A 23,154-nucleotide genomic window follows, 5' to 3' on the forward strand; every position below is an offset into this window, starting at 1 on the left:
CAAGAACTAGTCTATCATCAAAGACAAATTGCTCTACCAAGTTAATCTAACATCATCATATATATATCTTACTAATCTACCATTCACATAAGTGTACCATCACTACAAATCAATATACCATTAAAATCTACCTTACACTATAGTCGACCAACTAAATATACCAACTTTTCTTACCATTTTTTTGTACCGCATTTGTATACCATCAAACAACTGATAGACTTTCTTACACTTCCCAATGTTTTTTTTTCATTAATGGCATTTTTCGTAATTGATTTTTTTTTTTACATTGCTTCAAGGGGTACGTAAGGTACAAATCTTATTTTAGTAATTACTAACATTTTTGATCTAATCCTGTAATAAGGAAACTTTTATGTATTATTATAGTAACTGACCCTTTATTATATTCGTTTTTCCAACTAATCTTTTACTATTTAATAATAAATACTTTTAGATTAAAAAAGAGTTTTCTAGTATCCAACATGGTCGAGGATAATGTATTCCTTAAGTTCATCATAATGGCATGTACGTATGTACATTTTTTATATATTCGCATTATATTGTTAAGTAGTACTAGACTACTAGCATTATATTTTACAATTGATTTTTTTTTTCATGAACATATTAAATTTTTTTTTTTTCAACCAAACATTAAACTAGAAAATAACTCCAAGATTGGTTGAATAAACCGGAGGGTAAGAGTTTACAAAAGAAGTTTTAGAAGATAAAGATCTCGAAGAACGAGCCAGATAATCTGCTCGAATGTTTGACGTTCAGGGAATCCTATACAACTAGAAGGTTGGGAAGGATAGCCGGATTACATTGAAGTCGTCCAAAAGATTGGAGAAAGCAGGCCATTCATCAGGAGACTGCACCATCACCACTAATTCTGCACAATCCGTCTCGAAGCTCTGACAATCAACCCCCGCCATCAGTAAGGAATCCATCGCCCAAATCAAAGCCTGAAGCTTTAAATGTAGAAGGGAAGGACAGCGACGTTGACTCAGTGCTCCCATTAGTTGCGTGGAATCCTCACCATTAGGATCTGTCGCTTTCCAAGAACCATCAACCTGGCACCGGAGGGAAGAATCCCGAGACTCCGCAGGCGGGAGGTCTAGGGCGGCCGAGTAGAAAGTCTTAGCCTCTTCCCATAACAATCTGTCATTGTCCGCTTGATTAATAACCTCGCTTGGTTCCGCCTCACATCCCTGAAAAACTTTTTTGTTCCTATCTTTCCAAATTGACCAAACAATCCATGGTAAACAAAAACGTAAATTCGGAACATCCACCAGGGATGACACCCGCCAAAAAAGATAATCTAGATTCGTGTATATGGAACCAGAGGGAAAGTCCCCAGAAGTTAAGTCTACAGACGATAAATCCCAAAAGCGATGGGAAAGAGAACACTCAAATAGTGCGTGATTGATAGTCTCCACCTCCGACCCACAGCGTTTACATAGGGTATCACACCGAACACCCCGATGAGCAAGTCGTTCCATCACTAGGAGGGAACCCGAGGCAATATGCCAGAAGAAATGCTGAACTTTCGAGGGAACCTCCAGTTTCCAAGCTTATGCCCTAAGGGCCGTACAAGACGGCCCATATTCAACCTTCGTACTCAATTAACGTGCTTGCCGATAACCCATCTTGACCAAATATTTCCCTGACTTAGTATAATGCCAAATCAGCGTATCTGGTTTGTAGACTTTGCTAATCTCCATAGCTTGGATAATCTGAATGTCCGCCGGGTCCATATACTCCTCAAGAATTGGCATATGCCACTCCTTAGTAATAGGATTAATCAAATGATTTACCATTAAATTTGGATGTAACAATCGGCCTCTACCATTAGCCGGTCTTGGTTGAGTATCCGGTATCCAGGGGTCCCGCCAAACCGAAACATGATAACCTGAACCTATCGCCCACCTTGCACCATGTGTTCACCAACCCTTGAGTAGAGTAAATACTCCTCCAAGCAAACGAGGGGGACTAAGGCTTCTTAGCATGGAAAGGGTGTTTATTCCGAAAGTATCTACCTCGCATGACCCGGACCATTAGAGAATCCGGGTAATGAATTAACCGCCAATATTGTTTAGCGAGCATTGCATCATTAAAGTGTTCTAATGTACGAAAATCCAAACTGTCATCGCACTTATCCTTACACACCTTATCCCAGGTGACCCAGTGCAATCCTCGTGCTTTATCGTTAGACTTCCACCAAAACCGTGAAATAGCACTCGTAAGCTTAGTCGTTACCTCCTGCGGTAGTTTATAACAAGACATGACATGGGTTGGAAGAGCCAACGCGACCGACTTAATCATAACTTCCTTTCCACCTTTCGATAAATACATTGCAGCCCAACCATTCACTCAATTGTCCAACCGATCATTGACATAACTAAAAACCTTAGTTCTCGAACCCTGAAGATTTTCAGAAATACCCAAATACGAGCCCATACCACCTTCTTTGGAAATACCCATTACAGATTTTAGTTGAGTCCTGCTGTCAGGTGGAACTTTTTTTCCAAACATAATAGAGGATTTCTCCAGATTCACCTCTTGACCCGAAGCTTCCCCGTAGTTCCTTATAATTTCCATAACCGTAGTACATTCTGCCGTCTCTACTCTACAGAAAAACAGACTGTCATCTGCAAACAACAAATGTGAAACAGCGGGACAGTCCTGTGCTAACTTGATGCCTGTAATTTTCCTCTCTCTTTCAGCCTTTTTAATATTGGCGATTAAGACTTCTGTACATATTATGAACAGATAAGGAGATAAAGGATCCCCCTGACGTAAACCCCTTTGGGGCTTGATTAAGCCCCGAGGCTGTCCATTAAGAAGGACACGATAGGAGACCGAAGATACACACCACATGATCCAAGAGATCCATTTCCTATCAAAACCCATTTTGACCATAACCGCTTCTAAGAAATCCCATTCAACCCGGTCATAAGCTTTACTCATATCCGTCTTGAATGCCAGATAATCAGATTTACATCGAGGATTTTTATTTAAACCATGAAACATCTCCTGATCAACAAGGATTTTATCTGTAATTAGCCGACCTGAGACGAACACCGACTGGGTTTCAGATACCAGTGAAGGGAGAATCCGCTTGAGCCGAAAGCACATGACCTTTGAGATAATCTTATAACTCACATTACAAAGACTAATCGGTCTAAATTCTGTCATCCGTTGAGGTCTTTCTTTTTTTGGAATTAGAAAAATGTTTGTTTCGTTTAAACGCGGATCAAAACGATCCGTACGAAAGAAATCCTTAACCAAAGCGACCAAATCTCATTTTAGAGAGGACCAGAAGCGTTGGAAAACAATGCTGTCATCCCATCGGGACCCGGAGATTTCTCAGGATGCATAGCAAACAAAGCTTTGCGAACCTCTGATTTCGTAATCTCCCTCGTTAAGGATCTGTTCATAAAACATGAAATCAATGTAGGGACTTCTTGGAGCATTTCTGTGACACCCCTCACATTCGACCTTTTGAAAAGATCTGTAAAATATGTTGATGCAATATCCTCCATACCAGAAGGCGATTCAGTCCAGAAATCATTTGGATCAAATAAACCAACAATTCTATTTCTTGCTCGTCGCTGTTTCGTGGAAGCATGTAAAAACTTTTTATTTGTATCACCAACCCGTAACCAGAACTTCATGCTTTTCTGCTGCCAATATAACTCTTCATCCTTGTAGGCCTCCTTCAACTTCCTTTCTATACTCCGAATTTTGTCCTGCGAAATCGAGTCGTCCATCTTTGCCTCCTGTAAGGCCGCCTTCAAAGATGAAATACTGGTCGGCCCATGAAAAACATTGTTCTTCCGCCACCAAAAAATAGAATTACGACAGTTCTTTAGCTTATCCACAAATACCGGTGTTCGGAAATTATTTGTGCGGTTCCACCCAAACTCCACCGCACCACACAATCCATCCTTACCTAACCAACGCTTATCAAAAAGAAACTGTCGTTGTCGCCGAATATCCGTTTTAAAACAAGTGGCGAGGATAGGACAATGATCGGAGCCAATCATCTCGAAATACTCGACTTTTGAGTGAGGAAAAAAACAATGCCAATCCTCATTAGCTAACGCCCGGTCTAAACGATAACGGACTATCTGATTATTCCGTCTATTACCTCTCCAAGACAATTGCTCCCCATAGCAGGGAAATTCTAACATACCGCAATGTCTGATCATAGAATTAAAGGCTACAAAAGAAGATACTGATCTTAACGCCCCTCCTGATTTCTCATGGTTCCTAGTAAGTTCATTAAAATCCCCTATCATACACCATGGATCAATTCGGAAAGAACCAATATCAATTAATTTATTCCAAATCTTATGTCTATGTTGAGGAACAAGATCCCCATAAACAAAAGACAGAAAAATCATTTGTTGACTTGAAAATGCTTGAACATCAATTAACCTTTTTTATTCCGTCTAAACCATTTTTTTTGTCAACAAAAAAATCAGTTCAAACGAGCCAATTTGGAGGAAAGTCGTCTACAAACAAAACATGATGCGGAGACACACGCACTTGGGGTGCCAAAGAGTCCGCTCGAATATTAGCAGATCCAATCCAGTCCGCTCGAACACAAAATGTTGGTAATTACTAAAATAAGATTTGTATCATGCGTACCCCTTGAAACAATGTAAAAAAAACAATTGTAAATGATATATAAATCCTGGAAAATTGGAAATAAACCCTCTCCTATTACTTTCTATACCAGTGTTTCACTGCTTATCACGTTTATAAACCATCTTCTATTACTATACCGGTTTGCAACGATACATCTTTTGTTTATCGCAAATCCCATAAACTAGTTATAAGACTCGCTGAACTCTTCTTCTATAATTAGCCCTATCATTAATTACTCATTAGATCATAAAAAATTGTTCAATCACTATTCAAAGTAATTATTAGAATTTGAAGTAGCCATTTTTTTTTATTATTGTCATGTTTTTAGCAAGATTTGTGAGTAAGTATAGATATTTATAGGTGGATCACTGTATTTTTTCAAGGGACTTTGCGACGATTATTTCTGTTCAAATGGCTATAATAAAGATCATACAAATAATTATTTTTATTTTACAAAATAATATTGAATTACTATATCTTTGTCGGAAAATAATTTGAAAGTTCTGATTTCAACAAACATATTAATCATTCGAAATTTCCAACCAAATTATAGTGGAATAGTATATTTGGAATTTTGTGGAATAGTATTAATCCTCTGCCTCTCACGGCTGGAGGGGGATCTGCATTGGTCGAGACCTCCTTAAAAACCACCTGGGGAAAGCTATAGGATCCGGATCGTCTACTCGAGAATGGTACGACCCTTGGCTGTCTTTTGCTTCCCCAACTACACCCATGGGACCTCCTACTGAACAGACACAGCACCTAATGGTATCAGATCTTATTTGCCCCGAAACCATGAACTGGAATGTGGAAAAGATTAAGCTTATATTACCCGTGGCTGAGAAGGAAGTCATGTCCATCAAACCTAGTAAATTTGGTGCAGCATGTAAAGAACAGAGCACAAAACGACACTGTTTTGTCAACAGGCTCACATTGTGTCAAGCCCATCAAGCTCAAAGCCTGCGAACAAGATACAAAGAAGAAGCCAACAACTCTGCAACGGTCACCTGCAACAGACAACAAGGCGTTAGCAAAGGAAACCGTACAAAGTACGACAGTGACTCTACACAATCGATTCAAGATGTTGGGACCAGTTGATGAAGAAGAAGCCACATAATCTCTCACAAAGAACTCTCTAGAATCTAGGTTTAATCTTATGTGACTATATAAGTGAGCCACTTGCAATGTAATATCTTTAAGGATTGGAATAAAAAAGAAACAATCTTTCACCACTCTTATTTCTTTTATGGTATCAGAGCCATGGACGACTCCATGGAACTCTTCTCTTCTTCTTCGTTACACATCTCTAACTGTGTTACAATCAAACTCACAGAAGAAAACTATATCATATGGAAATCTCAGTTCGAGTCTTTTATCCATGTAAAGTCTCGTTTGATGGTGATGATGTTGTTATAAAGGACAAAGCAACACGCAAAGTTCTGACAAAGGGAAGGGAAACTAATGGTTTGTATAAACTGGATGACCCAAAATATAAGACGTTCTACTCTACAAGACAAGTCAAGACTAGCGATGAGGTCTGGCATCAAAGGTTAGGGCATCCACATCAGCAGATCCTTCAGCTCTTATCTACAAATAAGGCAATTCAAATCAATAAAAGTACCAAGAAGGTGTGTGAGTCATGTCAGCTTGGGAAGAGTTCAAAATTGCCATTTGTTTCTTCTACTTTTATTGCATCTAGACCCCTAGAGAGAGTACATTGTGATCTCTGGGGTCCTTCTCCTGTATCTTCTGTTCAAGGATTCAGATTTTATGTTGTGTTCATTGATAACTTCTCAAGATACTGTTGGCTTTATCCTCTAAAAAGAAAATCTGATTTCTACTCTATCTTCATCAAGTATCAGTCTTTTGTTGAGAATCTCTTACAAACAAAGATAGGAACATTTCAATCAGATGGAGGTGGAGAATTTACAAGTCAGAGATTTCTTACTCATCTGGAGACATCAGGTATTCAACATTTTGTCTCTTGTCCACATACTCCTAAGAAAAACGGCATAGCAGAAAGGAAGCATAGGCAGTTGACAAAGATGGCTCTAACTTTACTTTTTCAAAGCGCTATTCCACAGAGTTTCTGGGTCGAAGCCCTTTTTACATCGAATTTTCTGAGTAATCTCCTGCCTACAAGTGTTCTCATAGGTAACAGAAGTCCTTATGAAGCTCTATTGTCAAAACCACCTGAATATTCAGCTTTAAGGATCTTTGGTTGTGCCTGCTTCCCAATGTTGAGGCCATACACTCAAAATAAGTTTGACCCTCGATCACTCAAGTGTGTTTTTCTCGGATACGCTGAGAAATATAAAGGCTACAGATGCTTTTATCCTCCAACTGGGCGTGTATACATCAGTCGCCATGTCATCTTCGATGAGGCAAGCTTCCCATTCACAAGTGTATACAGTTATCTTCAAAAATCATCGCCCACACCACTATATGGAGCCTGGCTCAAGCAGCTTTCGGATGTTACTGCATCTTGTGCTCCCGTTGCAGACTCTACAGAAGTCCCTGTAACAGCAAAAGAACAAGTTCCTGTTACACCAATGCCAGCTCCAAACACAACAAACGACACTGCTACTATAGACGACATGCCAACACCAAATGTGACTGATCTTGAACATGATGCTGGTGATGTGAGTTCTGAGTGTACGTCAAGCTTAGATCTTGATCCTATAGGCAACAGCTCACCTTCACCAGTCTCAAATGTGCACAGATCAGTTACCAGTGATGATATCTGCACAACTGAAACAACCCATGAATCCACTGCAGACACTTCAATTCATCCAATGACAACTCGATCAAAGCTGGTATTGTCAAACCGAATCCTCGCTATGCTCTACTTACACATAAGGTATCTTATCCGAAGCCTGAAACAGTCACTGCTGCTCTTAAATATCCAAACTGGACAGCTGCTATGACTGAAGAGATAGGTAACTGCAAAGAAGCGAATACATTCTCTTTAGTTCCTGAAACACCGGATATGCATGTTTTGGGGTCAAAGTGGGTTTTTCGGGTCAAACTCAATGCATATGGATCTTTAGACAAGTTTAAAGCTATACTCGTCGCTCAAGGATTCACACAAGAAGAAGGCATTGATTATCTTGAAACTTATAGTCCAGTAGTTCGAACAGCGACAGTAAGAGCGGTACTTCACTTTGCAACAGTTATGAACTGGGAAATTAAGCAAATGGATGTTCAAAATGCTTTCCTCCATGGTGATCTCAATGAAGTTGTCTACATGAGACAACCTGCTGGTTTTGTTGACAAGGATCATCCAAATCATGTTTGTCTTCTCCACAAATCACTATATGGCCTCAAACAGGCTCCAAGAGCTTGGTTTTATAAATTCAGCACCTCTTTGCTTAACTTTGGCTTCACTTGCAGTCTAAGAGATCCCTCTCTGTTCGTCTACTTTAAAGGAACAGACATTATTATGCTGTTACTCTATGTCGATGATATGGCTATTACAGGAAACTCCTCCAAGCTTCTCTCCACTCTCCTTGATGAGCTAAACAAGCAGTTCAAAATGAAAGATCTTGGCAGGCTTCACTACTTTCTTGTTATTCAGATTCAGTATCACGAAAATGGCATGTTCTTATCACAACAAAAGTATGTTGAGGATCTCTTAGCTGCTACTTCTATGTCTACATGTGCTCCTGTTGCAACACCACTTCCTCAACAACTGAACAAAGTACCAAAACAAAAGGTTTTGTTCGAAAATCCTAAATATTTCAGAAGTTTGGCTGGTCGTCTGCAGTATTTGACGCTAACAAGACCAGACCTGCAATTTTCTGTCAACTATGTCTGTGAGAAGATGCATGAACCTTCAGTCTCTGATTTTCATCTACGGTACATAAAAGGCACCACTACTATGGGAGTCTCCTTTGCTCGCCAAACAGATTCTAAGCTTCGAGTGTATAGTGACAGTGACTACTCAGGGTGTCCGTCCACTAGCAGGTCCACTGGCGGCTTTTGCACATTTCTTGCCCGTAATATGATCTCTTGGTCGTCAAAGAAACAGCAAACAATGTCCAAAAGCTCCACTGAAGCTGAATACAGAGCCATGTCTGAAGCAACATCGGAAATCACATGGATCGTGAATCTTCTTCAGGACTTAGGCATCCAGCTACCTGCAACACCGGAGCTCAACTGTGATAACCTCTCTGCTGTTTATCTCACCGCCAATCCAAGCTTTCATGCTCGAACTAAGCACTTCGTCACACACTATCACTATGTTCGTGAGCAGGTCGCCTTTGGAAACTTGATTGTCAATCACATTCCTGCACACTTTCAACTGGCGGACATATTCACCAAATCTCTCCCACAAAGACCATTTGAGTATTATAGAGCCAAACTTGGCGTAGGCATTCCCCCCACACCAAGTTTGCGGGGGAGTGTAAAGAACAGAGCACAAAACGACACTGTTTTGTCAACAGGCTCACATTGTGTCAAGCCCATCAAGCTCAAAGCCTGCGAACAAGATACAAAGAAGAAGCCCACAACTCTGCAACGGTCACCTGCAACAGACAACAAGGCGTTAGCAAAGGAAACCGTACAAAGTACGACAGTGACTCTACACAATCGATTCAAGATGTTGGGACCAGTTGATGAAGAAGAAGCCACGTAATCTCTCACAAAGAACTCTCTAGAATCTAGGTTTAATCTTATGTGACTATATAAGTGAGCCACTTGCAATGTAATATCTTTAAGGATTGGAATAAAAAAGAAACAATCTTTCACCACTCTTATTTTCTTTCACAGCAGACTGGTACATGTGGCTACTAACTAAACTGGGGGAATATACAGCAAAAACTGGGTACTAGGCTGCTTCCTCGATGACGCCTGTGTCTACACACCGCGATGATGGTCTTGATGGCTTTAACTGGGGAAAAAAAGTCTGGAATTTGGCTTGTCTTCCCAAGATCAAATTCTTCCTTTGGAAGCTGATGAAGAACGCTTTACCTACGGGAGAAAACCTTCGCAGTCGTGGAATCAACCCGTCTGCCATCTGTCCCTTCTGCGGCCAAGAAGAAAGCCAACTCCACCTATTCTTCCACTATAATTTTGCATCACAAGTTTAGAGTCAAGCCTCAGTTAAATGACAACTCCGCACCCTGGAAATCACGCACCTAAGACACGGGATCGAAGCCTCCCGACACCTTACCTGCCTACCACCGACTGGGGTAAATGATGGAGCTTTCGGAGCCTGGATCCTATGGAAGATATGGACAAGCCGGAATAAGTTGCTCTTTGAGAAAAAAGTGTCTACCCCAGATGAAGTGATACCCCAAACTATTAACCAGATCCAGGAATGGAGCCAGAACCAAACACCTACAAACCATGTTGTCCAGAACTCAGCTTCCCTAAACAGCGGTGTAGTGTATGCAAATACTGCCCGATGCTTCACGGATGCAGCGTGGCGAGAAGACTCCCAGGCTGCCGGCTTTGGCTGGATCTTTGCCGAGAACCACACTTCGGTTTCGAGACACGGCTAAGCAAACTCCCATCACATACGCTCACCTCTGATGGCTGAAGCGATTTCGATGCTCCTCGCGATACAACATGCATCTGATTCACAGCAGTTAATCAATGCGTTAAAATCGGATCTTCCATTGAAGGAGATCAACGGGATTTTTCACGATATCCTTGTAGTAGCTTCGAGTTTTTAGGAAATCTCCTTCACCTTCGTCCCCCGAGAAAGAAACCGACGAGCCGATGAGATTGCGAAAAACTCCCTATCTTCCCTTTTGACTCAACCGAGTGAATTTACTTTTTTATTTGTAATCTCTTCCCCGAACCGTGTGTTTGAACCGGACCGGAATGTACCAATTTCGAATTAATATTAATGATTTGGTTTGACAAAAAAAAAAGTATTTTTGGAATTTTGTTAGAAATTCATTGGACATTTAACATTTTTTATACGTCTGACCGAAATTTAAATTCTTTACAAGATCGTTGCAAGAGGGGAAACATTAGTTATTTAAAAAGTATTAAAACTGCGAATAAAAATGCTCTTTCAGCGCTTGCACGTTGTCGTAACTCGTAATAAAAGAATTTTGATGTTTTCGAAATTAATATGGCATCATATCTACTACGTACGGTAGATGATCTACCACGAAGAAAAGTAAAAATAATAACTTAGGATAATTACTATTGTAGATCTTAACGTTTGTACAAGTCCTATAATTAAATTTATTCATAAATAGTTAATGCTTATAAAATCTTTTACAAGAGGGAGTAAATTAATTAAAAAAGAAGTATTAAAAATGCGAATAAAAATGCCCTTTCACCGCCGGCACGTTACCGTGAGATCATAAAAAGTCGATGTATTTCAAATTATTATGGCATCGGCTACTACGAGGAAGCAAGAAAAAAACTAATAATTTATGGCATCGTGTACCACGAGGAAACAAGCAAATGACTCGTTTGTAGCTTCTCGTTTGTAATTAAAATAAATATAAAACTGTGTATAAAAGGGGCACCTTCACTACCTGCTGATCATCATAACTCCCGTAGCCACATTGGTTCATCGTAACCGCAGCATAAGAGGTAATAGTTATAACTTATATATACGTAGTATTAGTACTAGTAGTTAAAATTGTTTAATTTAAACCCAAGTAAGAGATGCTTCATGCTTATATAATTTGTTTGATTGTTTTAAAAATGCGTAATGATTTATGTTAATTATTGATTATAAGAAACAATATCTCTAGATTTGAATTGCAACGCGATGGCCCTATTGGTGAAAGCTAAAGGTGGAAATGGAGGGAATGAATGGGATGATGGATTTGATTATGAGGGTGTAACAAAGATACATGTACGAGCTGGTTCTGATGGCATTCAGTACATCAAGTTTGACTATGTCAAGGCTGGAAAAACTATTTCTGGACCAATCCATGGTGTCTCTGGTCTTGGTATGACACAAACGGTATGTATTGTGTCTAAGTTTATATATCTTAACTAAGAATGTGGCAGTCTAGCTAGTGGTTAGCACTTGGAGTTGGTTCCATTATGTCCTAGTTTGATCTTACTTTGGGAGGAGGGGCATTTCGAAAGAGAGATCAAGGTCTAGGTTCAAACTTGGAGGTTAATCAGAAAAAACTTTACAAATCATAATTTTTTGTGTTTTTTCTTTGGCAGCTTGAGATTAACCATTTGCAAAAGGAATATCTGGTATCCGTTGAGGGTTACTACGACAAAACTACGGGAGTGATACAATCAATCCAATTCAAAACTAACCAGCAAACTTCTGATTTGATGGGGTTCAACAAGGGCACTAAGTTTTCATTAGGATCCATGAGGAGAAAAATCATTGGGTTCCATGGCTTTTCTGACAAGAATGTGCACTCTCTTGGAGCATATTTCATCAGGATCCCTACAACCAAATCGGCAATGGAAGGTGGTCAAACCACAGGGAGAAGTTATGATCATGGTGGTGACTACGATGGCATAAGAAAAGTGTACGTTACACATGATGGCACTTCAATAAGGGATATGAGGGTGGACTATGACAAAGGCGGTCAAGTGGAATGCTATGAGTACGGTGACAAGATCGGATCAGGAGATGAGGTTATTCTAATTTCCAAAGCTCTAGTTAAATATTGGTTGACTATTGATATGTTAATTTGTTTAAACATGCACAAAAATCTCTTATTATTATTTCCAGATTTACTAATGAAATCTCTTATTATTATTTAATTGCTGTTATTATTACAGTATCTCCGAATGAAGTTATCCACGATTACGGTGAATTATCCATATGAATGTATCACGTCCGTAGAAGGAAGCTACGCAAACACCCAACCTTACGGTTGTATTGTCCTTAGGTCGTTAACTTTCAAAACATCAAATGGGAGAACCTTAGTAGTTGGAACAGTCACTGGAACCAAGTTCTCTCTGCAGAGCCAAGGCAATGCTATTGTTGGGTTCCATGGACGGGTAGGTTCTTGTGTTGATAGTATCGGTGCATATTACGCTCCGTTTACTCCTTCTCCTCCTCCTACAGAGAAACTAGAGGGACAAGGAGGTGCTGGAGGAGAGTCTTGGGACGATGGTGCTTTCCAAAATGTGAAGAAGGTATACATAGGACAAGGCGAGTATGGTATCGTCTCTGTTAAGTTTGAGTACGAGAACGACACTGGTGAGGTGGTTGTTGGAGGTGAACATGGAAAGACGACATTGCTTGGATACGAAGAGGTGATGATTACTCCTTAATTAATTAACTTGTTTTCGTTTAAAACTAACAATATATACCGATAAAGTTCTTGAGTTATATATTTTTTCTAATCTCAAAAACAACTAAGTTTAATTAATATTTTACACTTCATATAGTTCAAGGTGGATTATCCAAGTGAATACATCACGTCAGTAGAGGCTTGCCACGACAAGGTTATGGGAGCTGAAACAGGAGTTATAACGATGGTTAGGTTCAAGACAAACAAACGCACCTCTCCACCCTTTGGACTTGAAGGTGGAGTCAACTTTGTCCTCAAGAAGGAAGGTCACAAGATCACTGGGTTCCATGGAAAATCTAGTACTATGCTTCATCAGATTGGGGTTCATGTCGTTCCCATCACTGAGTGACCATCCACAGCTACATTCATTATCGATTGAACAATCCTCTGTCAAAGTTTGGTTTTTGTTGGTTTTATATATGAATCTGTATTAATTATTCTCCTCGTCTGCTTGTTGTTTGTGTTCCATTATGCATCGTTAACCTATTTTCACTTTTCAGATAATAATAAAGACAATCATGTCATTCAAGTCGTTGAAATTTAATTAATTACAGTATTATTATGATTCGTATACTACAAGAAAACATCATGAAATCCTATTATATTTTCGACACAAATTTTGGTAGAAAATTTGTTCTACATTAAATAATAGAGATGGTAAAAAATTCTAGAAATTTTTCCATACAAAATTAGTAGAAAATTGAAAAGAATTCGGTTGGAAAAAAGAAATCCAATTAGTACGTTAGGGAATTTTGTAATGAAAAAACTTCGAAAACGAGTTTGTAATGAAAGACATGAACCCCTTTTAAAAGAGCTCATAAAATAATTCTTCTACAGTAAAAAAATAAAAAAATTATTAGTCCTACGAATGAGTTTTAAACATTATAAAATTATAAATACCTCACTTTATTGAATGCTCTGTTTGTCCTCCCCTCCTAGCGAGATACTTGTACTTTTTAACTGGGATACATGTATAGATCTCTAATAAATTACACAAAATTCACAACAAATACTAATTAAACGCGATACCACAGCCATTAACATCTTATTGTTGACGAGAGATCCATGATACTTATTTATCACCAACAAAAATGATAAAATTAAGGCCTAGTGATCTCTCTCCTTCTCTAGTTTCTTTCCACTTTGTTGTGCTTGAAGATATCTATTTTTTTTTTCTCTATAGCAAAAACTACTTTACACGTGGGAGAGAAGTGCTTCCGCTTGGTAGATTTTTTACTAAACTCTCTTGCCAGTTTCGTCTCTGAAAGCTTTCCTATAAAAGGGAACTTTGCATTTCATGATGCACTTGAGATCGTTCAAGTTTCCTTTGAGGATCTCAACAACCTAATGAAGATAAAATATATCAAAAAAACCAATGCGGTTTCTTACTTGTTCAACAAGAAAATTGGGCCCGGTTAGGTACCTGACTCATCCCTGGCCTCTCTATTGATGATTGTTGGATTGATAATGCAGCAGCCAAAAGCACAAGTTTTATCTGCCTCCACTCGTACTCACCCGCCAGTGATGGATCTATTAGCTCTCTAATTTTGTTCTTCTTCATCAATGGTTTTGCCTAAGAAACAAAAAGGGAAGGAACTAAGAACAAATGTGCAATTTCAACCCGCACATGGTGGCACAGTTTGCTATAATCATGCTAGCTTGCGTGAAACTATCCCTCAAGGGTTTTCTCATCCCGACATTAGTCAGGTACTTTTGTCTGAAAAATAAAAGGAAAAACTTACCCATAGGACAAGACTTTGCTTGGAGTAATCTAGAGCTCGTCGTCCACTAACTAGTTCCAGTAAAAGTACACCCAAGGCGAATACATCAGTCTTTTCATCTACTATCCCGTGTGTTAAGTACTCCGGAGCAAGATATCTGAAATAAAGGACACAAAATCTATCTCTAAGACCTCCTTGCTAAAAACCAATATCCAAGAAAGAATATTCCCTTAAGCGTAGACTCACCCGAATGTACCCTCAAACTTCGAAACAATATGGTGTGTACAATGTTCAGGTAGCCACTTCGCAAGGCCAAAGTCACATATCTATAACCCCAAGACATTTTTCATCACAAGGAAAGAATTGAAAGTATATTGTATTTTACTTTCACAGCATCATTTACCAATCGTACCTGAGGCGAAAAATCATGTGTGAGAAGAATGTTTGCGGCTTTGATATCTCTATGTATAATTCTTCTGTGACATCCTTTATGAAGATACACTAGTCCCTCTGCAATTCCCAATGCTATCTTGTACCTAATACTCCATTTCATCTTCTCCTTGGAATCTATAATATCATCAAACAATTGATAAATACAATAACAATTAAGAATGTAAGTAATTAGAGAAAAAGAAGGTAATTAAAAAAGAGGACATACTATAAAGCATAGAAGCTAAGCTGCCATGAGGTGATAACTCAAGAACAAGATGCATTCCTCCTTCGACCCCATAGCCTAAAAGCTTAGCTATATTTGGATGGTTAACATGTGCCATTATACCCATCTCCGTTAGAAAATCCACAATGATCTCTTCGCTATTTCCCCTCATCAGCCGTTTTATCGCTACCATTTGTCCATTTGGTAACGTCCCCTTGTAAACTTCAGCATAACCTCCTTTCCCAATTAGATTCTCTGCTCACAAAATATTTCAACAATTAAATGAAAATTTTTCCACCTATCCTTAATAACACATTCATGACCCAAATTTACTTCAAAACAAACAAAATTCACCTAAAATGGATTGCTAATGTTTACAGTCCAAAATTGGATTCAGATTACGAATTGCAACAAAAAAAATCAAACCTGTGGAGACAAATGAGATTTGGTAAGAACCTAAAGCGAAATTGTTTGTAGCAGTTTTGAGGTCAGAGAAGGTGAAGATTCTTCTAGGAGAGTGTAGAAGTAAGTGAGAATCATTGGAGCCAAATCTGAAACTCTCCCTCATGCTATTGCATCTTCTCAAAGAGCTCTGAATAACGCCATTGTTGTGAAACGGAATCTTGAGATTTTCAAGAGACTTCTTGGATCTGCTTCTGAGAAGCTGAACCATCTTGCGGAAACGAGAAGAAGAAGGGTTCTTTACCGTCTCCAAGGAGCTACCAAACTCTTCCGTTCTGAAGAACTCTTCGAGAACTCCGGTCGGTGAAGAATAATCTGGAACTTTCATTGCAATGCTCTGAAAGACAAAACTGGTTTGAATTTGGACAGACACATTTTAGCATCTAATTTTGAACTTGAAGCGGCGCATTTTTTTTTTTAATTTTCCGCGAAAAAAGGTAAAATTATTAATTCTTCTTTTTCCCCTTTCTAATAAAAAAAAATTATTTTTTTGTTGTTGTAAAAGACAGAGAAATTTTGCAAGCAAAGTTAAGCAAAAAAACATCAGCGGAGAGAGAAGAATGTCCGAAGCGATAGTGAATGTTTAAGGCAACAACCGTAGCTAGTGCACCGACAAATGTTTATTCGTTTATGAAACTATTTTCTATAAACCATTTTTGGTAAGGAAGTGACACAAGTACACATTGTGCATGAGAAATTAAACAACATATCTCTTGTTTATTAAATTTTTTAAAAAATGATGGACAATATCTAAGAAACACATATTTTAGAGAAATGAAAATGTCCGAACAACCTATTCGAAATGTTTTTTACACATATCAAACCAATTTTATTTCGATATTGAATTATTATCAAATGTAGCCAAAAACTGATGATGAAGAGTAACAAGAAATAAATATTAAGAAAATAAAAAATTCAATTCGACATAAAAAGAAGATGATGAGGAAGAAAATAAGAAAAGCAGAAAACAGCTAAAATTAGAATATATACCATGAAAGAAGAGAAACTAAGTATATCTGAAACTCAATATATTCTGTTGGATGAAGTGAGCTAGAGAGAATTAATTGTGGAGTGTGAAGACTGGAGACTATCACTTCAGGTGTGATAAACCATCGCTTTCTTAATTACCAAAATATATTGGACAGTCCAATTAATGCATGTCCTCTTTCAATGATCACGATGAAAGAAATAGGAAGAAACAGAAATTGAAATAGGCAAAAAAAAAAAATTAAGATATGTGAATTAGATATATATTTTACAGGAGACCTGAAAATTAAACTTAAAGAACAAACAAATCTTCTGTGTTAGAAGGATTTGAACTTGCAAAAACAAGAAAAAATTAATTTATTTTTTATAACAATTTTTTATATTGACGTTTTTTTCCTTCTAATGTGTAATGCACAATGTAGTAGATAAATTTATATATTTTTTGGTGTGAAGTAGATAAATTTATATAGTAATTAGCACACATTAACTGAAAATTTTAAAACACATATAAACTTAAAACTCTAAAAATCCTTATATAATATTGACGAAATTATAAAACGTATAAAACACTTTAAACCATTCCTCCTAATAAAGTCAAAATGAGAACTTTTTTCGTATATTGCTATGGGTACACTTTGGTAATATGAAAAAGCCATGAATGATAAATATATCTTTGAATTAGAGTGTTCTCCTCAAGACACGTTAGTAATTTACTCAAGAGAATGTGAAGGTTTGCGTCTAGTTCCATGAAAGCATTGACAAAATTTTATGATGGTTCAGCAAAAGAGTGCAAATGCAATTTCCAGTCAATAATTTATCAATCGGTTTGATAAAATCTTAGAATGATGATGATGGTTTGAATGGTGACGGTGGTTAAGGCGGATAAATATGTCAGTGTATTAAACCGTTTTTTATTTTTGTATACAAATAAAATTAGTCAGTTGTGGTCTATTGTTCACCCTATTTTTAAGGCGGACTAAACTACTCACGGATTTAGCAAATAATCTATTAGAACTCCAAAAGAATCGTTTAGATATCTCGTCACTCCATATTGGACTAGACACTATATGCTTTTACTTTTTAGACAATGCATTGTATTATTAGACACGTACATGTATGGATTCCCTATAGATAATGATGAGGCTATAGTAGATCCACCAATCTCCGAATAAGTAGTATAAATTACTTATAACGTATCTACCAAACTGCAATCATTTTAGAGTAATTAAGGGATTTTTCTTCCAGGAGAAGTTACATTAGTATAAGACTAAACAATCATTTAATTGTCATTAGTTGTTGTTAAGTCTTACGTGGTACAAATAATACCGAAGCATACTTTACGATCAAATCAAGGCATAATTATTATGACCATCACTTGTTAATCGTTTTTTTTTTTTGTTTGCTTTCTTGTTTCTTTCCAGTACGATCGACTTACACTTTCAATAATTTACTAAGCTATTAGTTACGAAACTTGACATTTACGTGGATCAAATCAAACCAAGACATTGTAGTTAGCTTAAAATACTAGTATATTTTTTTTTCTTTCTTTCTAGTTTCTATTTCAACTTAAAAATACGACAATTTTCACCAAGTTTGGATGGTTAACGACTTAACGTGAACTTTTAATTTATATATTAGGCGTCGTTTTATAGGGTCACGAACTCAGTTCTAATAAGTTATTTTCTCTCATTTGGTTTTTCCAAGCTTGTTTTTCTCTAATACATATTTTTGTATATAAAATTGATAAATATATAAAAATACTGGATACAATTTCAACAGTGTTACCAAAGGCCCCCTCTGATCAGTGATTCATCAATATGAAGCTACTGCAAGGTTTTATTATGTAAATTCAACTTTGAACTTTCTTTTTTTTTTTGAACAAAGATTTGATTTCATTTTTTCATAAAGCCAAGTACAGAGAAAATGATTCAAAGATCCAAAGTTTTAAAGTACAACATAAAGAAAGGACATTCACCAATGCCAAAAAAAATAGATAAAATTGATCGACATAGTGACCAAGAGAGCTTTAAGGCAAAGGCTAAAAAGCGGTTTAACATATGTGAGATCAAGTTTTGTCGAACAGTCTTGCATGAGTAGATCACTTGTAGACAAGTTGGTCATTGGCACAAGACTAAATGACGTTGATAATGTAGTCATGGCCGTGAGTCTTGCCGGCACGAGAAGAGCTACTTGAAGTAGAGCATATGCCAAACCATGGGAGATTATTGTTTATAATCCGGTGGAGCATGTTTTGTAACACTAACTAAAGAATCTGAAACTTCCTTAAGGCAAGCTAAGGCTTATAGGATCCAGATCGTAGAAGTGATGGAACCAAGGTGCAAGATGTATAGCAGCCTTACTATCAAAGTAGAGATCAACAAGTGCCAAACCTTGTATTGCATAAGATGATATTCTTCTTCGCTTTTTCCAATTTTTTTTTGTTGTTTTCCAAGAAATTGAAGACTGGCCAAGTTGAATGAAATAGCTTGTGAGAGGACAATGATTCCAGTCAGCATCACACCATGCTGTCAACGTAAGAGGAGAATCAACCTGGAGTAAAATCCCTTGACCTGTATTACCTTTTAGCAATCGGACCACCCAAAGTGCCGCGTCCCAATGATATGTCTATGGTTGCTTCATAAACCGTGTCAAGATATGAATAATATATGAGATATCATGTCGAGTAACTACAATAAAACTTAACCTTCCAACTAATCGGCGATAACGAGCTGGTTCTAGAAAATCAGCGATTTCGGAAAGACCAAGCCGATGATTTTCATTTAGAGGGAACACTAGTGGCCTTGATCCAAGAAGACCAACTTCAGAGATAATGTCAAGTGCATACTTTCTTTGACACATGTAAATCTCAGACGGACTGCAAACACCAAAATCTTTCATAGAAAAATAAAAAGAATTGAGGTAATTCTTAAATGTTTGTATTAACTCCGGAAAACTCCAAGTAATCACTAGATCGTCAACATATACCAGAACAGTGTAAGTTGAGTTTTATCTCAATGCAAAATAAAAAAGTGCGTAGTCAGAGATGCATTAAGTGAAGCCGTAATCAACCAAAGCAGATGCAAGTTTCGCATATCAATAATGAGGTGACTGTCGAGGATCACATAATGATTAATTTGTGATCGACATACCTTGTTTCATCATAATCCTCACCCTTAATCTGTTTATTCCCAGGAGTCTTCAAAAGTTCATATTGTAAATCATTATGGGGATAATAAAATTGAAATTTCATCAACTCATCTTCAAATGGTTTTATCATGTCATGTCTATTATATATAACTGGTATTAATAAATGAAATTTCATATATATCATTTACTTTAGACATTGAATTCTTTTTAACGGTCAATTAAATATTCTATAAGAAACGAATGTAACGACAATCTAACAATGAATTATTGTGTGTGTATATATATATATATATAGACCTTAGTTTGGATTAGCTCTCAGATATGGTATATTTTAGTTTGTGTGAAACATTTCATATTTTAATGTTTCTAAGATGGTTAGTTGAGTTTTAATTACATGTTTTTCTTTGTTCTCAATGTAATTGAGGAATTTTAGCATTTTCTCTAGATTTCTCCAAAGACAATTTTCAAAGATGAACGGGATTTCTCACAATATGGCAGTGAAGACATTATTGAATGGGTATGAAGAAATGAGTGGACTATGTTAAGTAAAGTGAAATGTAAATTGGAGCAAGGATCAAAGAAATTTCTTATTATCTGATGCAGCGAGGAAGGTAAGGTTTATAAAGTTCAAATTGTGGCAAAATTGTGGTAACTCTTTTGGATAACCTCAAAGATATAGAGTTGATATGATGATATGTGTGATGAAATGGGTTAACTTCATAAATTACTTGTCTTTCCAAATGAAATGTTTCAAGTTAATTTTAAATAAATTTTGTATTGCTTTTTGTTAATTGAAATTAAAATTAAAATTATATATATAGCCTCTATTTATATTCCTTTACATTTTGAAATGAGAATTTAAAACTAAAATTATATATATATATAGCCAATTTTTCATATTTAAAAATAGTTTCTAATATTTTTTTCGGAATATATTCTCTTTACTACAATTTTTTTGATATTTTTGTTTACTACAATTTTACTATACTATAATCGTACATTCGCAATGGTATTGACAAAAACTCTAAAGATATTTTCGTACATAAGATCAATTCTCACCTATGTAAAAACATGATTCTTTTCTCAAATACAAAATTTCAAAGAAAGGTGAACAAAGTTGTTTAAAGAAATTTTCAAAATTTTCGAAACAGTATCATAAGTTTTTGTTCAAGTGCTTTATCTCGAAGCTACTATATAACGTTATGATTTGGTTTTGATCAGGGTGTTATTGCTACAAAATGATATTAATTTCATCGCTTTAAAACTATTAGCTGAAACTCATACTTTTATATCTTGTGTGATGAGGTTTTGAGAGACTTGTACATTTGCAAAAGTGTTATCTATGAAAATTTGGGATCCATTTTGTATATTTTTATTGGATCCAACTGATACTACAAAGCTTTATGAGTAACTAATGGTATATAAAAAATATAAACAATGCATAATTAGAAGTGGTAAAACATATCCATATAAAATAACTCCAATTAATTCTAACATACATATTATATACATTATTTTCCTATTAAATGTAAGAATTTGAATATTAAAAAATGAGAAATTTTCTTTTTAAGATTTAAAATTTTATAATTATGATAAAATAACTTGTGAAGTCAATCATATAGATCTATTTTTTCATCATCTATGTTTGAAAACTGAATTTTAGTATCACCATTTCTTATGATGAATTGATAATAATGAATAAGAAATATCACTACTTCTCAATATTACCATCTACAACCAAAACCAAAATTCTCTTAAGAATTAAAATGAGAAAGTATATTTTTATGATTTATAATTTTATAATTATGATAAAATAACTTGTAAAAGCAATCGTAATAGATCTATTTTTTCATCATCTTTGTTTGAAAACTGAATTTTGGTATCGTCAAATCTTCTAACCAATATCACTACTTCTCATTATTATCATCTACAACCAAAACCAAAATTCTCTTATATTTTGAAAAGGTACACAAAAACATTAATATACCATCTTGCTGCTCTCTTTCCTATATTTTCTCAATAATTGTTGTTGCACTATCTGATTATTAAAGAACGAAAGAATCTCGATAGTTTGGCATGATGATACTTTTGTTCAAAGCTGTTTGAGTAGCTTTCGAGATTATCGATTGTGATTTGCGGGTATATTCCACGACAATAATCACAAAGTGTGGCCAAAGATTGTACTTGGAACTTTTTTGGATCTTCGAGTTCTCTGAGTAGGTCATCTTGATTCTTCCCAACAACATTGTGGAGATGGGGAATGAATGATGCAATGTAACCAAAATCTTTAGAGATGCTTAGCAGATCAATCTTGTACACTAATGAGATAGGCTAAGGTTATAAAACTACACCAAGTGTGGATTCAAGCAATCGTATCCATAGATTGGAATAGTGTGTTTGTCACGAGATGTTTTTTTGTTTAGGGATTAGCTTCGATTGAGTTTTTTAAACATTCTAAGTAGATTAAAAGGATTCACGAATCAATTACCCCATCCTTACGAGCTTCCTTGATTGTTTCAGAATTAATTGCTTTATAACCCTATTGATTCTATTTGTTCTTTAACTTCATGTTATTTGTTCTTCGATAAATGAGAAAAGCCAAAAGAATAAAAGCAGATTTTGCCAGAAGACATGTGTTTTCTTTTTTTATGCTTTGTAGATATGCAACATATTCATCTACATACTAAAAATACATGAAAGAAAACATAAAAACTCGGAAATACTCTTACAAAGATGTCTTTGAATTTCGATTTTTCTTTTTTAGAAAAAATAGATTTATCGAGATTTGCTGTTTTAGATTTAAAAATTTGCAAATAAAGTTCACATTATGTAGTGAATATTCTTATCTAGAAAATTACAAACAAAAAGGTAAAGTTCATCCCATTTGAGTTCATATTCTTTAGACGATAGCCGCTAAATAAGTAGTTAAAGTTGTCTCAATGCAGAGCCCAAGTTGAACACAGTATTATGAAACATTTGAATGTGGTTCCACCTAAAAAGACCCCCACTTTATATATATATATATATATATATAAAAGAAAATAATATATTTGTTGAATAAATTTTGTAAAAAATATATAAAAAAAAAATCAGAATTGAAACTTATTTTCCCTAAAATTTTTTAAGTTGTTGTTAATTTTTTTAAAGATATTACAATAATGTGTTTTTAAAACAAGAACTATTATAAAAATTGAACTTTTTTACTTTATACTTTTAAATTATGTAAAAAAAAAATATATATTTTTATGAATGTATGGGGCCAGATTTCGTTGGTCCGGCTCTGTCTCAA

General features: G+C 36.1%; 4 protein-coding genes across 6 annotated transcripts; 1 reads left to right on the plus strand and 3 right to left on the minus strand.

Moving 5' to 3' along the window:
• Positions 1-788: 788 nt before the first annotated feature.
• LOC147936296 (uncharacterized) lies at positions 789-1,496 on the minus strand. The gene has a single exon (XM_087468673.1). The coding sequence runs from the start codon at positions 1,494-1,496 to the stop codon at positions 789-791; it is 708 nt and encodes a 235-aa protein (XP_087324799.1).
• Positions 1,497-3,302: 1,806 nt separating this feature from the next.
• LOC147936297 (uncharacterized) lies at positions 3,303-4,403 on the minus strand. Its single transcript, XM_087468674.1, has one exon. The coding sequence runs from the start codon at positions 4,401-4,403 to the stop codon at positions 3,303-3,305; it is 1,101 nt and encodes a 366-aa protein (XP_087324800.1).
• A 6,722-nt stretch (positions 4,404-11,125) lies between these two features.
• On the plus strand, positions 11,126-13,422 carry LOC104719292 (jacalin-related lectin 41). 2 transcript variants are annotated; one of them, XM_010437175.3, is made up of 5 exons: positions 11,126-11,208; positions 11,373-11,587; positions 11,800-12,228; positions 12,376-12,855; positions 12,991-13,422. In XM_010437175.3, the coding sequence occupies exons 2-5, from the start codon at positions 11,390-11,392 to the stop codon at positions 13,240-13,242; spliced, it is 1,359 nt and encodes a 452-aa protein (XP_010435477.1). In that variant the 5' UTR covers positions 11,126-11,208; positions 11,373-11,389; the 3' UTR covers positions 13,243-13,422. The 2 variants fall into 2 exon arrangements, with proteins under 2 accessions (XP_010435477.1, XP_019086688.1); XM_019231143.2 differs by having other exon boundaries at positions 11,166-11,208; positions 11,358-11,587.
• Positions 13,423-13,783: 361 nt separating this feature from the next.
• LOC104719293 (receptor-like cytosolic serine/threonine-protein kinase RBK2) lies at positions 13,784-17,196 on the minus strand. 2 transcript variants are annotated; one of them, XM_010437177.3, is made up of 7 exons: positions 15,726-17,196; positions 15,273-15,524; positions 15,027-15,181; positions 14,861-14,940; positions 14,636-14,771; positions 14,317-14,466; positions 13,784-14,237 (listed from the first exon to the last, which is right to left on the minus strand). In XM_010437177.3, the coding sequence occupies exons 1-7, from the start codon at positions 16,057-16,059 to the stop codon at positions 14,130-14,132; spliced, it is 1,215 nt and encodes a 404-aa protein (XP_010435479.1). In that variant the 5' UTR covers positions 16,060-17,196; the 3' UTR covers positions 13,784-14,129. The 2 variants fall into 2 exon arrangements, with proteins under 2 accessions (XP_010435479.1, XP_010435478.1); XM_010437176.3 differs by having other exon boundaries at positions 15,696-16,724.
• Positions 17,197-23,154: the final 5,958 nt, after the last annotated feature.

The sequence above is a fragment of the Camelina sativa genome, chromosome 10 (assembly GCF_030686135.1).
Source record: "Camelina sativa cultivar CO46 ecotype springtype chromosome 10, ASM3068613v1".
Lineage (NCBI taxonomy): Eukaryota > Viridiplantae > Streptophyta > Magnoliopsida > Brassicales > Brassicaceae > Camelina > Camelina sativa.